This window comes from Hemicordylus capensis, chromosome 6 (genome assembly GCF_027244095.1).
Source record: "Hemicordylus capensis ecotype Gifberg chromosome 6, rHemCap1.1.pri, whole genome shotgun sequence".
NCBI lineage: Eukaryota > Metazoa > Chordata > Lepidosauria > Squamata > Cordylidae > Hemicordylus > Hemicordylus capensis.
The window spans coordinates 165,938,956-165,953,772 of NC_069662.1; the positions used below are offsets into that span (position 1 = coordinate 165,938,956).

Here is a 14,817-nt window from a genome sequence, read left to right on the forward strand (position 1 = left end):
CCCCCTTTAATTTTTTATTATTATTAATACTATGAAGCAGAAACAGCTTTTCCGCGCAAAGAGCTAAAGTGAGGGAGACCAGCATCACCTTCAGAATTTCTGCAGGTCAGGTTGCTGTTGATGGCACAAGAGCAGGGACCCTTAATAATTAAAAAGAAAAAAAAGAAATGGCGAGCAAAAAGATGAGCTTTATTCCTAAGGGAGGCAAGCAGCACTTTCCAGACGGAATAAAAAACTGCAGAGAATATGCTCTGGTACCACATTCATCTTTGCTCCTAGCAGTGAAGAAGTCGCTTTTGTGAGTGCAGAAATTGTTCCGCTGAAGGAGGAGGCGAAAATTCTCCATACAGAACTTTCTGCTCGAGATGTGGTGTGTGTGGAAGGGGTCAAAACAATGCTTGGACTGCTTTCTCTCTTTTTTGCCAGCCCTGCTTATTTTGCAGCGATGGCAGTGATGATCTTCCCAGTGCCAGATGATGCTCATTTATTAACCCTACATCTCTTCAGACTAGTGCAACTGTGTCTTCTTCATGAATCCCACCACCTCTTGAAATCATCGGGAGAGGTCTGGTTGCACTTACTACCAGCAACCCCTGACCGGGCCTTCTCTAGGGCTGCCCCAGGGCTCTGGAACACGAAGACGTTGTCCAAGTTCTCGCCTGGCATCTCCAGATAGGGCTGATAGAGACTCCTGCCTGCGGCCTTGAAGATGCCGCTGCCAGCCTGGGTAGACAGTACTGAGCTAGATGGACCAATGGCCTGACTCAGTATAAGGCAGCTTCCTATGTTCTTATGAGCACATGCAGAGTACTGTTCTTTCCATGGGGGAAAAACAATAAAAAAACAAAAAACCTTCAGAGAATCCCCACACTGTGCAGGTTTTCCACAGCAAAAAGTAGGACGGGGTAGCCAACCCAAGGTTCTCTGGCTGTTGTTGGACTACAACTCCCATCATCCGTTTTTATATTATGTCTTAACTTGTACATCTCCTGGAGATTTCTATATCAGGCAGTATAGAAATGTAATCAATTGTCAAGAGCAAACCATCCCCAGGCCCAGGGCTGCAGTCAGCAACATCGGACTCAAGCTGGCTACCCTGTTGGGTATTTAGAAAGGACAAGAAGTAGTTTTCCACACAGTGCATATTAATCTGTGGAATTCCTTGCCACAGGATGTGGTGCTGGCTACCAGCTTGGATGGCTTTAAAAGGAGCTTAGACAGATTCATGGTGGACAGGCCTATCAACGGCTACTAGTCCTGAGGGCTATAGGCCACCTCCAGCCTCAGAGGCAAGATGCCTTTCAAAAGCAGTTGCAGGGGAGCAGTGGCAGGAGAGAGGGCATGCCCTCACCTCTTGCCTGTGGGCTCTCTAGAGGCATCTGGTGGGCCACTGTGTGAAACAGGATGCTGGACTAGAGGGGTCTTCTTGGGCCTGATCCAGCAGGGCTGTTCTTAGGACCCTATGCCAGGGGTGGGGAAACTTGGTCCTCCAGGTGCCAATGAACTACAACTCCCATCTCCCCCAGCCACAATTTATTGTGGCTGCGGATGCTGGGAATTGCAGTCCAGAAACAGCCTTAGTTTGCCCACCCATCCTATGCCAAGGGTTCTCAAATTTGGTCTTCAGGTGTTGCTGGACTCCAGTTCTCATCATTCCCAGCCACAATGGCCCTGGGGATGATGGAAGTTGTCGTTCAATAGCATCCGGGGACCCGGCTTTGAGAACCCTTGCCCTATGCAGCATCTCAGAGTCTTGAGAGGCCAATCCCAGCTTGCTCCCGTCATGATGTAATGCAGCACACAAAAGGGCCCCATCCAGGCCTTGGCCAGGCCCAAGTGCGCAGAGTAGCAAGCACGTGCCTTTAGGCCGAGTACTTTGTCTCTCTGGAATAGGCATGGCAGTGCTATGCACATCCTCGACAGTAAGCTCCGTTGACCTCTGTGGCCTGGCCTTTGAGGATCGTGCTCCATTCAGACCCAAACGCTCCCAGGGATTCTCAGCCTTGGGTCCCCAGATGTCTTCCCCCAGGGAAGGCAACTCCCATCACTCACAGTCACATCGGCCTTGTGGCTGTGGATGATGGGAGTTGTAGTCCAACAGCATCTGGGGACCCAAGGCTGAGAAGCCCTTAACCTCCCCCAGCTTGTGTGAAGGTGGGAAACTGTTTGTGTCAGCTGAGCATAACTTTGTGAAATTAATTTGATCTGTGCCAGTCGGGGAGATCATCTGTCTGTACAATGTGGGTTCGCCTCGCTAGGGAAGCCGTAATCCCTGAAGTGGGAGTTCTCTGCAGTCCGTGGCGAGACAAAAGGCACTCTGCACTTGCTCAGGAGCCCTTTCATCCAGTCATACGTTCCCGGGCTGAGTCTTTTGTGGTGGTTTTTTGCATCCAGGATTGAACACTGGGGCGCTCCGGCACGACGGAAGCCCCGCAGCGTGACCCCCCACCCCGCCCCGCGGGTCCCAGTAGTCCACGAACGCCTCCGCGCCGATCAATCAGCCCGGAGCCACCAGACCCCGCGACCTTGCCGCTCGCCCGTCAGGCAGCCAGTTCCACGGGGCTTGCTACGAAGCCAGCGCGCCGTCGAGCGGAGCCTCGGCGGGGAGAGGAGGCCGGCCCGGGCTCCTCCGGGTCCGTCCCCCCCGGCTGCGTGCCTGCGCTCGCCAAGCCCCCGTTGCCCGCCCGCCTCGGGGGGAGGGAGGAGGGGCGGGGCCCGGCGCCGCCGCCCCGCCCCTCGCCTCGGAGCCTGGGGCTGCCGGCCCCGCCCCCAGGCCCGGCCCCGCCCCCTCCTCCCCGCTGGACTCGCCCGGCCGCCGGCCTCCCTTCGGCTGCATATAAAGCAGGCGCCTGGAGCCGCCCGGCCGCTGATCGGGCTCCGCGGGGGAAGGAACGCGATGGTCAGCCCGAGCGCCGCAGCAAAATGCTGGATGGACACCGCCTGCTGCGAGGGCTCTTCTCCTCCTCCTCCGCCTCCTCCTGCGCGCTGCTAGTGCTGCTGGCCTGCTGCGCCCCGGGACCCTCCGCTGCCTACTTCGGGTGAGTGAGTGAGTGCGTGCGTGAGTGCGTGCGTGGCCGCCGCCGGCATCTGACTCCGGGGTAGGCGCGGGCGGTAGGCAGGCAGAGGCTGCCCGACTGGCAGGCGGGGTTGCTGCCCTCGGCGGCACCTGCTGCTCCGGGGTCAGCGGCTTGCGGTGGGGCCGTCGCGTGCCAGCCTGTGCGCGTTTGGCGCGGCGGCGCGGTCCTGCTGCCGCTGCGGACCTTTGCCCGCCTCGCGGGGATGCGCGGCCGCCGTTCCGGGCACCGAGACCTGCGCGAAGGTAAAGCCGTCCTGCTGTGCGCGCTTCCCCGAGGCCAGCCTGCTGGCACTTCCGAGCAGCAGCTGGGCACAGGATGGCGCGCGCTTCCTCGGCGGAAAACCTGCTGTCAGATGCTTCTTTTGCTGGCTGTCTTCAGGAATGGGATGGAGCCGACTTGGCAGCCCCCTTTCGCTCCCCCCCCCGCCTTAATCAAGGGGGGTATGGGTGGACCGCGGGCAAGCAAGCGCCCTCCAGGCAAGTGGGGGGCGCACAGCGCGCCCACCCGTGAAGGCACTTTGCCCCTTCCGTGCCCTCCCCAGTTATTTTCTGGTGCCGCCACTGCGCGCCCCCTTGCAAAGCGGCGTAACCTCTTTCCGGCTCGCGCAAGGCCCGGGGCCCGGCTGGTGGCCCCTGCCAGTCTCCCGCCTGCAGCCCCTGAACCTGCCGCCGGGCTGGACAAGAGCTCCCCCCGCCCTTTCCTATGGGGCGCTCCGCAGTCCCGGCGCGCGCCCTGGAGGTGCCAGAAGAAATCTCTGCTGCGGCGGGGGGGGGGGGGGCGCCGAAGGGGCCGAGCCTGCTTTCAGGGGTGGGCGAGAGCTGGCGGGCCCCCCCGGCTGGCATTCAGAGGCAGCCATGGGGGTGATCGGGGGCAAGGCCCCGGCGGCCCTAGTCTGGGGGGCCCGTGGCGAGCCAGGGGCGCGGCGTGCAGCCCGGCCGCCTGGCTCGCTCTCCCTTGGCGCGCCCCTTAATCCGGTGCAGCCGCAGAAAGCCGGCCGGCGGCCGCGGCGGCTCTGCCCGCTCAGCAGCGCTTCCTTGGCGTGCAGGAGACTCGGCCAAGCCCCGCCGCGCCTCCTGCCCGGCTGCGAGCTGCCCCGCAACTGTCGGGCTTCCCTCTGGTGCCAGCCTCGCTCGCCGCCGCCGCCTTTTGCGCGCAGGAGGGCGAGGGCCCTTCGCGGTCGGGGTGCGGCAGCCCCTTTCTTGCGTGCCTGGCGCCGCTCTTTCGAGGAACCATTCTCCCCCCCCCCCACCCCCCATGCACCTTGCAGGCTCCTTTGCAGCCGGAGTCCGGGCTGTCTGGGCAGCGCAAGCCTCCAAATGCCTCTAGTTGGGATCGGGTCCATTCGAGTGTTCTCGTTGGCGCCTAATTCTCCCTCCACCCCCGCCCTGGGCGTTTATCACTGGGGGGGGCGCGAAGAGGTGCTAGGAATCTGCTTTTCTATGCTGGGGGTGGGCAGGAGAAGAGGGTCTCATGTGGCAAGTCTCCCCTGGCCCAGTGAGATCCAGCAAGTTGGCTGGGTCTCGTCTCCCCCTCCCCATGACCGGTGGGCACCTGTCTGCCTCCGCTGGGGAGAGCCTTTCCTCCAGCCCAGCGGGCGGGTGCACCCACTCCTCAGGTGTGTGTTAGGAGGTGCCCCAAGGCAGTCTGTCCTCCTCCCCCTCTGGGTGCTCCTTGGAGGCCAAAGGGTTTGCATCCTGGGGGTGCGGGTAGGGAAGGGGAGGTTTGGGAAGTGAGGGGACCTGGGCTGAGCCACCTCCACTGGACCCCCAGCTGCCCCCCTTTGGAAAGTGCTTCTCTTGGAACTGCCAGCAAAAGGATTTGGAGTTGCAACCTGTTGAAATGTCATAGGAGTAGATGTGAAGATGGCACAGAGTCCTTTGCTTAAATCACTCTAAATACTTCTGGACAGGAGGGAAGGGCCCTATTGGGGTGCTGACTGCCCCCTGAGCCAGCCCTCCTGGACGGTTCTGAGCTGGACACCTCTTGCTGCCAGATCACCTCTGCTTCCTTTACTGACCCTTTCCCAGGTCACCTCTAGATCCGAAGTTGCCGCCTGGCAGCTGGAGAACCCTTCCTTCCGCTTTTCCAAAGTGAGCTTTCCCCCTCTGGGACTGGATCTCTGCTTTGGCTGCTACTTTCCCATTTCTCTTGAGGCTAAGCAGGCTTTCGGTTGTGGGGAGGCGGGGGGGGGGGGGGGGAGGGCGCACATTTGCAACATTGTGCTGATCTGGATGCTCTCTGTTTGTTCTTCTTTCCCGTAAAGTTTAGTGGTGGTTTTGTGAGCTGACATTGGTTTTAATGCTTGGGGGCCTCCCTCTTTTCTGTCTCTTGGTTTTCTGCTGGCAATGCAATTTAATGATGACTGTATTAGGAAATTGCAAGAGGCACATCTTGTAAGCTTGGTCATGGGATGAAAAAGTGGACTTCTGGGGAAACCCAAGAACATCAGCTGTGCCACCTTCTGAGGCTGGCTAGCTTCCTGCTGCAGGAGCTGATGGGGGCAACAGTCTACTGCAGGCCCCCCAGGTATTGTTGCACTACAAGTCCCATTATCCCTAGCCACACTGACCAAAGGCAGGGGATAGTGGGAGCTGTAGTCCACAACATCTGAGGACCGAGTTTTGCCAGCCCAGATTTCAGTAGGCCCTCAGTCTCAGCTGGGTGCAAAATGCCAGGGGGCTTAGAGAGGGGGAGAGGAGAGGAAGATGTGTTGGCTAGACCGTGGAGAGCTCAGTCTTGTAAAGAAGTCTCACTGCATCCCTGCACTGCTATCTGTGGCCAGCAAGAAAAAAACCATCTTTAAGCACTACCTGTCCCCCTGGGAGCAAAAATGAATCTAGAATGAATCTAGAATTGTGGCGTGCAATCCTTCCAGCTGTGGATTAGATTTGAGGCTTGAGGTCGGGGTGTGTGTCCTAAAGACCGTGAGCATTCCAGGTGTGTTAGGTGTGGTCTAGAGAGGTCTGGGGAGTTGAGACGTGTGTTTCTGGCATGCCTGGTGCGTGCGGCTACCTTTCCCTCGCCCAAGTGATTGCTCCCGGCCTGTGCTCCTGACTCCAAGCTCTGGCATGATGTGGGCAGGGAGTCAAAGAGAACAGTCAGGAAAAGCTGGATTGTTAAACAGAAGCGTCTTCCTGTATTTCATGAGACTCCCTGTCTGGGACCCCCACCCCCAGCTCCCCTTTAAAGCTCACCAGCCTGTCTTGGAAGTCAGATCTTCCTTGGAGTGGGTCGGTGATCTCTGCCTGCACTGGTAATGGCCGCTTCTTTTTCAGAAAGGCACACCAGGTGTAGAGCTGTCATAGATCAAGAGGCTCCTCTGGGGACTGCAAAATCCCACCCTCCGAGAGGAAAGAGGACCCGATCGATGTGTGGCTGCCTCATGGTCCAGCCTGGATCTTGCAGGATGTCTCTTGTCTGACTTCCGCCCTGGGGCTCTTTGCTCCTGGGCTGCCCCATCGGCCACCTCGCCACCGATGTCTGTCTTGTCCCTGGTCCTGCGCTCTGGCTTGGAGTCCTGGGGGGAGGGGGAGCAGCTGTTCAAGGTGCAGTTCCTGCTCTGGCCAGCAGAGGGTTCCATTAACCCATGAATTAAAAAACAACCCTCTGGTGTTAAGACTTGCAGGTGTATCCTGTTCTCTAAGAAAATAAAATATTTTTCATGGGAAAGTTTTTCTTCTGGGCTCCCCCCCCCCTTTCTGTTCATTTCTATTTGTTTTGTTTCTCTCTGGGAGGATCCATTCTCCGCAGACTGGACTAGGAGGCAAATGCCCCCCCCCCCGCCCAACGCCACCGTGAGATGCGGTTTCTTTAAAGCGAGGTTGCTTTAAGCTTTAATCTGCTTTTCTGGTTGGTATGCACCTCTTCAACCTGCTGAGGCCCTCTTCTTGAGGCATGGCCTTCCTGCCTCCTAACCTGAGGTCTCAGCAGCTGCTTCACACTCCCAGGAACTTTGTGGCCAAGTGCATGCAGTTGTTGGAGACACCTATCACTAGCTCAAGGCAAAACACAACTTGGCCAATTCTGGGTGCCGGGGAACCATGGCACCTAGAAATCTAACCATGTCACCTGGGCAAGGCTGTTCATAGGCCGTTCCTTAAGACCAGGCAGCTCCGTTTCTGCTCCAAGTCCATGTAAGGGCTTCTCTTTATCCCCCCCGCCCTCCACTATGCCCAGCACTAAGTCTGGTAGTTTTGTCAAGGGTCCATGGTCTGGCTTCTAAATATTTGGGCTGACTTCTAGATCCAAAGGGACTTCTCAAGGCTGAGGGTAAGAGAGATGTGGGAAGGCTGGTGCAGCTTAGAGATTTTGAGGACATGTGGGGTGCACACTTATTTATTTATTGTTAAATTGGTATGCCGCTTTTCATTAAAACAATCCCAAGGCGGCTAATGAGCATAAAACACATATACTTCCCTGCTGGTGGTGGTGGGTGTCTGTCTGTTCCATACTAGCAAAATGGCTATTATGATAAAGGTGGATGTGGAGAATCTGTCTCTTTCAGAGATCCCCGAAGGTGTGCAGATATATCCCGCCCTCCCGCCACGAGTTTCCTTTAGGGAACACTGCAGTGTTGAGATTAGTCGGCTGATTCTGCCTTTGTAACCTGTAACTTGTGTAGAGGATAGGCGAATGATATGTGGAGCCTCCATATTCGGGAGCAGCGTACCCTTGAATGCTAGCTGTTGGAGAGCAACAGCAGGGAAAGGTTATTGCCTTCCTGCCGGCTTAAGTGTTTTTCCAGGGATGTCCAGATGGCTGCTCAGGATGTGGGATGAGATGAAACTTTGGGTTGACCCAGCAGAGCTCCTTCTCTTGTCCTCCTGTCCACCGGGGTGGGGGAGAATAAACCACCTTCGGGCAATCCTCAGCCATCAAAAGCCAAACCTCTCCCTGCTTAGCTCTCTGGGTTGGGTTTTATTCTTGCTGACGTTAGAGGGATAGAATGCTGAGCAAGTCTCTGCCCTGAGGAACTTACAATCCCGCTCTGGCCGTGGGACTACAAAAATGAAGGGTGGGAGAAGCAGGTGATGGCCCCAGATGAGTGCGAACAGTTGCTAGTGGGAGTGTGAAGGGTTTGTTTCAGTTGGAGATGCCTGCGATGGACTTGAACGATGGGCTTGAAGAAAGACTTGAAGGGGAGCAAAGTGATGTCCTAGAACAGGGGTTCCCAACCAATGGCACCCCAGAAGTTGCGGAACTACAAATCCCATCACCCTAGCTACAATTTACTGTGACTGGGGCTGATGGGAGTTGGAGTTCAGCAGCACCTGGAGGTTGGGAAGCCGTGCCCTCGAAGATTTCGGGGAGACCAGCTTTGGACATAGGTGGAAGAAGCAGGTAGAGCATTTGGGAACATGAGGCTTGAGGGTGGCAGAATTATTATTATTATTATTATTATTTTATTTTATTTTATTTTATTTTATTTTATTTTACATTTCATATCCTGCTTTTCGTCCCAGGAGTTCAGAGTGGTTTACTACATACTTAAGTTTCCTTCACAACAACCCTGTGAAGTAGGTTAGGCTGAGAGAAGTGACTGGCCCAGAGTCACTCAGCAAGAATTGTGGCTGAATGGGGATTGGAACTCGGGTCTCCCCGGTTCTAGTCCGGCACTCTAACCACTACACCACCCCTGACAGTAGCCCTTGAATGCAGCAGCGCTATAGGCAGCTGGGGTCCCCATAGGTTGGGCTACAACTCCTATCATCCCCGGCTGCAATGGCTGAAGGGCGTTGTGGCTGGGGATGATGGGAGTTGTAGTCCAGGGGCCCCTCTGGGGACCCCAAGGTGTCTGGCGATATAGAATTCCTCTGGCTTGGCTCGTGACGGGTTGGGAACAGGTTGCTTGCCATGTTACGGTCACTTGCCGAAATGTTTGGGGCGTGGAGGGCGGGGAAGGGGGCCGTGCAGAGACGAGTGGAACGGATGCCGATGTTTCTTGGAAGACGTTCTGTTAAGAAACTGGCAAACCGAAGCTAGAACTGGCTTAAATCCCTCCCCCCCGCCGCCGATCTGTTCTGACCGCAGCTGCTCTGCGCTCCCTGCAACATGTGTGGAAATGCCTCTTGCAGCCTGGCCAAACATCTGTAACCGCTGCCCCCACGGCCCGGTTCCCAGGGCTAGCAGCTGGGCAAGGGAGCCTGGCTGGATGGATTCGGAAGGCTTTGATCCTCCTGGAAGGGGGTGGCGTGGCTGAGCACCAGTGCTCACGGAGCAGGATCCGAGGCCCGAGTCTGCCGGAGTCCCACTCTGGAAGCGGAGCTTACCCCCCCGTGTTTTCCTGGCCACGGCCCCTCTGAGCATGCCTTCTGCACATGCCTGCCTGCCTGCTTGACTTGTGTGGGGCCGGGTCTTGGTGGTGCGAGATGCGGAGTGGTGGGGGCTCCGAGCTCTTGGACCGGCCGTGGTGGGGTTGCGTGGGGAGGGAGAGGCTGGTGTGGGCCGGGCCGGGTTGCACAGCATCGGCCTTTCTGCGGAGGGTGGACTACAACTCCCATCGTCCCTGACTGTTGGCCAGCGGCTGGGGATGACGGGAGTAGTAGTCCAAAAGCAGTGGGGGGGCCGCATCTGTGCCGCTCTGGGTGAGGGGAGAGGCTGTCAAGACAGGGAAATGCGGGGCTGTGCATGGCAGGAAGGAAAAATGGCCGTGCGGAGCCATGCTGGTGTCCGGAGGGAAGCAAATGAGATTGCTGGTGGGTCGCAAACGGCCGGGCCACCAGCGTTTCCCTTCGGACCAGAGTTCCCTCCAACAGGGCTTCCCAGATGTTGTTGACTACAACTCCCAGCATCTCCAAGCAAGAGCCATTTTATCGGGGGATTCTGGGAGTTGTAGTCAACAACATCTGGGAATCCCTGTTCGAGGGAACACTGCTTCGCTTCGGAGAACCTGAACCCAACAGCTCCTCCTTGAGCCCTGGGCCTGCTTGAAATGGCCCAGGGCAGCAGAGGTTTCGGCTGAGCTGTGCGGCTTCCACCCTCCAGTTTTGCGAGCAAAGGATTTTGCAGATGGGGCCAACGCACGCAGGCTCCTGTCGGCAGCAAGATCTCCCACTGCCCGTCTCTTGGGTAGGTTTCATCCAGGGGCTCTTCTGGTCTTCCATGGTGCATAGCTAGAATGGAGGGGGTGAAGAGGGCTTTTGTTTGTCTTTATTTCTTTATTATGCTTATATCCTGCTCTTCCTCCAAGGAGCCCAGAGTGGTGTACTACGTACTTGAGTTTCTCTTTCACAACAACCTTGTGAGGTAGGCTAGGTTGAGAGAGAGAAGTGACTGGCCCAGAGTCACATCCAGCAAGTCTCATGGCTGAATGAGGATTTGAACTCGGGTTTCCCTGGTCCTAGTCCTGCACTCTAGCCACTACACCAGGCATCCCCAAACTGCGGCCCTCCAGATGTTGCTGAACTACAACTTCCAGCATACCCAGCCACAAAAAATTGTGTCTAGGGATGCTGGGAGTTGTAGTTCAGCAACGTCTGGAGGGCCGCAGTTTGGGGATGCCTGCACTACACCATGCTGGCATTTACACCAGGGGTTTCCAACCTTAGGTGCCCAGATGTTGTTGGACTAAAATCCCCATTATAGTGGCCTTGGCCATTGTGGCTGGGGATGATGGGAGTTGTAGTCCAACACCTGGCGACCCAAGGATGGAAACCATACAGAGTGTGGTGCTGGGGCCTGTTGAACACCACACGGTGATGCACTCGAGACTTATTGAAGGTGCCCTGTGAGCATATATGTACACTTATCCTTGCAACTGCAGTCCGTTCCTTGATGTTGTCAAAATGAGCTTAGGGATGCTTCAGGTTGGCCTTAGGAACATAGGAGGCTGCCATATACCGAGTCAGGTCCTTGGTCCATCTAGTGCAGGTTTGTCTGCACAGACCGGCAGCGGCTTCTCCAAGGTGGCTAGCTGGAGTCTTTCCCAGCCCTGTCTTGGAGATGCTGCCAGCGAGGGAAGTTTGGACCTTCTGCAGGCAAGCATTCGAGAGAATGTACTAAAATGAGTGACAGGGAATGCCCCCTGGAATCGTTGGTTCCTTCCAAATGGCCATGGAATGCGTTGGCTTGGCCACTTGGAAATTCCAGGCATTCCTTTGGCCCTTTGGGGCATGAAAAGCTGCTTTCTACCAAGTCAGACCCTTGATTCATCTAGCTCAGTATTGTCTACACAGACTGGCAGTGGCTTCTCCAAGGTTGTAGCCAGGACTCTCTCTCAGCCCTCTCTTGGAGATGCTGCCAGGCAGGGAACTTGGGACCTTCTGCGTGCAAGCAGGCAGTTTCTCTTTCCAGAGCATCCCCCCCAGGGGACTATCTTACAGAGCTCACAGATGTCGTCTCCCCTTCAAATGCAAACCAGGGTGGACCCTGCTTAGCAAAGGGGACAATTCATGCTTGCCTCCACAAGGCCAGCTTTCCTCCCTTGGTGTTCAAGTGCAACCTTCGTAGAACGTCCCGGGTTCAGTCCCAAATGCTCCTGCTTAAAGGGGTTTCTGGGAGGCCTCGGGAAGATCGCTCTGCCAGAATCCTTGGAGCTGCACTGCCCTTCAGAGCAGAGGCCTCCCACCTTAGGTCCTCAGATGTTGTTAGACTTCAGTGGCTGCCATCTCTGGCCATGATGTCCCAAAGTGGAAATGAGTCTGGACTTGACGATCCTGTCGTGATACAGTGAGGCACCTTTCCCTCCTCCTTTTTTTGCTCATTGGGTTGGAGTTATGTTATGACGGGGTACCAAAGAGCTTTTCTGGCCGTCTCCCAAATGTTGGATGCATGTGAAGCTGCCTTATGCTGAGTCAGACCCTCGGCCTGTGCCATTGAGAGTTGTCTACACTGACTGGCAGCAGCTCTCCAAGGTTCAGAGGCGTAACTAGGGAAAACGGCGCCCGGGGCAAGCACTGAAATGGTGCCCCCTGTGCCCCCCTGCCGCCCCCCCAACATACTACATTACACTTAGGTTTTTCCTCACAAGCACCCGCCGCCAAGCCAGGCCACTGACTGGCCGCCAGGCGCCAGCAAAGCAATGGGGCGGGGCCGCAGGCGGTGCGGAAGGGACCGCTCGTGGGGGAGGGGGCACCGACGCGCTCCCTTGACTGCTGCAGCACTGCTGCACTGAGCAGGAACCATTTGTATTAACAAATTTTTTTAAAATTTTTTTTAAAAAATTGGTCATGGCGGCGCCCCCCACATGACCAGAAAAGATGGTGCCCGGGGCACCTGCCCCCCCCGTCCCCCCTATAGTTACGCCTCTGCCAAGGTTTCAGGCAGGACTCTTTCCCAGACCTCCTGGAGATGCTGCCAGAGATTGAACCTGGGACCTTCTGCATGCCAAGCAGATGCTCTGCCTCTGAGCTATGGCCCCATCCCCAAATGTGTAGGATAACTGCGCTTTGTCCCCTACAAATGTACAGGGTTAGGTTAAGCATTCACGCCAGGTAGGCATGAGGGCTTGAGTTATAAACTAACCATGGTGGAATCTTTGTCAACCCTTGTTGCCAGAAGTGTGAAGTAAGAGTGTTTCTGAGGATGTGCAGAATGCTTATCCACTGCTCTGCGTTGTGTTCTACATCATACCTTAGGAACATAGGAAGCTGCCATATACTGAGTCAGACCATTGGTCTATCTAGCTCAGTGTTGTCTTCACAGACTGGCAGCGGCTTCTCCAAGGTTGCAGGCAGGAATCTCGCTCAGCCCTATCTTGGAGATGCTGCCAGGGAGGGAACTTGGAACCTAGATGGTCTTCCTAGAGTGGCTCCATCCCGGGAGGGGAATATCTTGCAGTGCTCACACATCAAGTCTCCCATTCATATGCAACCAGGGCAGACCCTGCTTAGCTAGCAATAGCAATAGCAATAGCACTTACATTTATATACCGCTCTATAGCCGGAGCTCTCTAAGCGGTTTACAATGATTTAGCATATTGCCCCCAACATTCTGGGTACTCATTTTACCGACCTCGGAAGGATGGAAGGCTGAGTCAACCTTGAGCCCCTGGTCAGGATCGAACTTGTAACCTTCTGGTTACAGGGCAGCAGTTTTTTACCACTGCGCCACCAGGGGCACACCACCCCTAGCTAAGGGGATAAGTCATGCCTGCTACCACAAGACCAGCTCTCCTCGTCCTTGTGTGTCTAGGCTTAAGGTTTTGACCTCTCTTTCCCCTTGGGATGAGGCAGGTGTCTCCTAGCTGGTGGCTGGTAGGGTAAGCAAGAAGCAATCTGCTGCAGCTGGTGGAAATGTTCCTCCTGAGGGATCCTGGAGCAGGTCCCTGCTACAGAGGATGCTGCCTCTCGGAGTCAGACACTGGTCCACCTAGCTCAGAAGTGTCTGCACTAGTTGGCAGCAGCCCTCCAAGGTTTCAGATGGAGAACATTTCCCAGCCCTCCCTAGAGATTGAACCTAGGACCTTCGGCATGCAAAACAGATACTCTGCAACAGAGCTACAGCCCAGGCAGAATGATTTGGGGCAAGGTCCTTAAGTGGCGCCGTGGGGAAATGCTTGACTAACAAGCAGAAGGTTACCGGTTTGAATCCCCACTGGTGCTATACCAGGCAGCAGTGATATAGGGAAGATGCTGAAAGGCATCATCTCATACTGCGCGGGAGGAGGCAATGGCAAACGTCTCCTGTATTCTACCAAAGACAACCACAGGGCTCTGTGGGCACCAGGAGTCGAAATTGACTTGACGGCGCACTTTACCTTCACCAATGGGCTGGTTGAAGAGCAGGGGGCTGGTGGGCTAGAGCAGGGATTCTCAACGTTGGGTCCCCAGATGTTCTTGGACTTCAACTCCCATAATCCCCAACCAAAGGCCACGGGGGCTGGGGATTATGGGAGCGGAAGTCTAATAACATCTGGGGACCCAACGTTGGGAATCCCTGGGCTAGAGGGTGCTGGTGGGCTGGAAGTGATGTGCTGGAGAAGGGGAGGGCTGTAAGACCTCAAGTGGTGGGTAGAGCATCTGCTTGGAACGCAGAAGGGTCCCAGGTTCAGTCCTTGGCATTTCCAGGTCAGTCTGGGAACGAGCCCTGTCTGAAGTCCGGAGGAGCAGCTGCCAGTCAGAGGAGGCAGTGCTGAGCTAGGTAGACTGATGGGTTGACTTGGAATATGGCCCGGCGTTCCATTGGTCCTCCTCCAGAACAGCCCTGCTCACAAGGGAGCGTGAGTAGAATGCACGGTCTGGGCTGTGTGTGGCAGCAAAGAAGGCCTTGATCTTGCCGCCGTCTGCCTCTTGGCCGCTCCGCCCAGCCGGCTGTGGCAGCAGCTGCTGCCATCTGCCCAACACCACTTCCCAGCCGGCATCTGCAGCATGCATGTTCAGACTAAGCCTGTCGGGTTGTATCGGCCGCACTGGCTGAATCGGACCCCGACTCTGGACTCTATTCGGGAGGCTGGCTGCCCTCTCGCTTCCAGGCTGGTCTCGAAGGAGCCTGCCAGAGGGAAAGCATTTCTCCCACTGGGCCCCGTTGGATCGCAGTCCCGGTGGCCTCCCTCAGTGTCTGGGAGGAGAGCTGGCCTTGTTGGGAGCGAGTGGGAATTGTCGCCTTAGCTAAGCAGGCTCTGCCCGGTCAAGCCGCACAGCTGGGGAGCAAGCTTGGGGAGGGGCCCGTTTCCTTGACCGAGAAAGCTAGCAGGTCTGCAAACTTGTGTGGAGGAGCAGCCGGTCCTGGGGGCCCACCTTTGGTCCAAAGTGGGACAGCCCTGACACAGGCCAAGTGCAAGATGGGAGACCCAGCATTGGCT

General features: G+C 56.3%; 1 protein-coding gene across 1 annotated transcript in view; it reads left to right on the forward strand.

Moving 5' to 3' along the window:
• Positions 1-2,885: 2,885 nt before the first annotated feature.
• The window catches only part of WNT9A (Wnt family member 9A), a 62,594-nt gene continuing 50,662 nt past the window's right edge, over positions 2,886-14,817 (forward strand). The window contains exon 1 of the mRNA XM_053265766.1: positions 2,886-3,038. Within this exon, the coding sequence (XP_053121741.1) occupies positions 2,923-3,038 (116 nt within the window). The 5' untranslated portion in view covers positions 2,886-2,922. The remainder of the gene's footprint in view (positions 3,039-14,817) is intronic.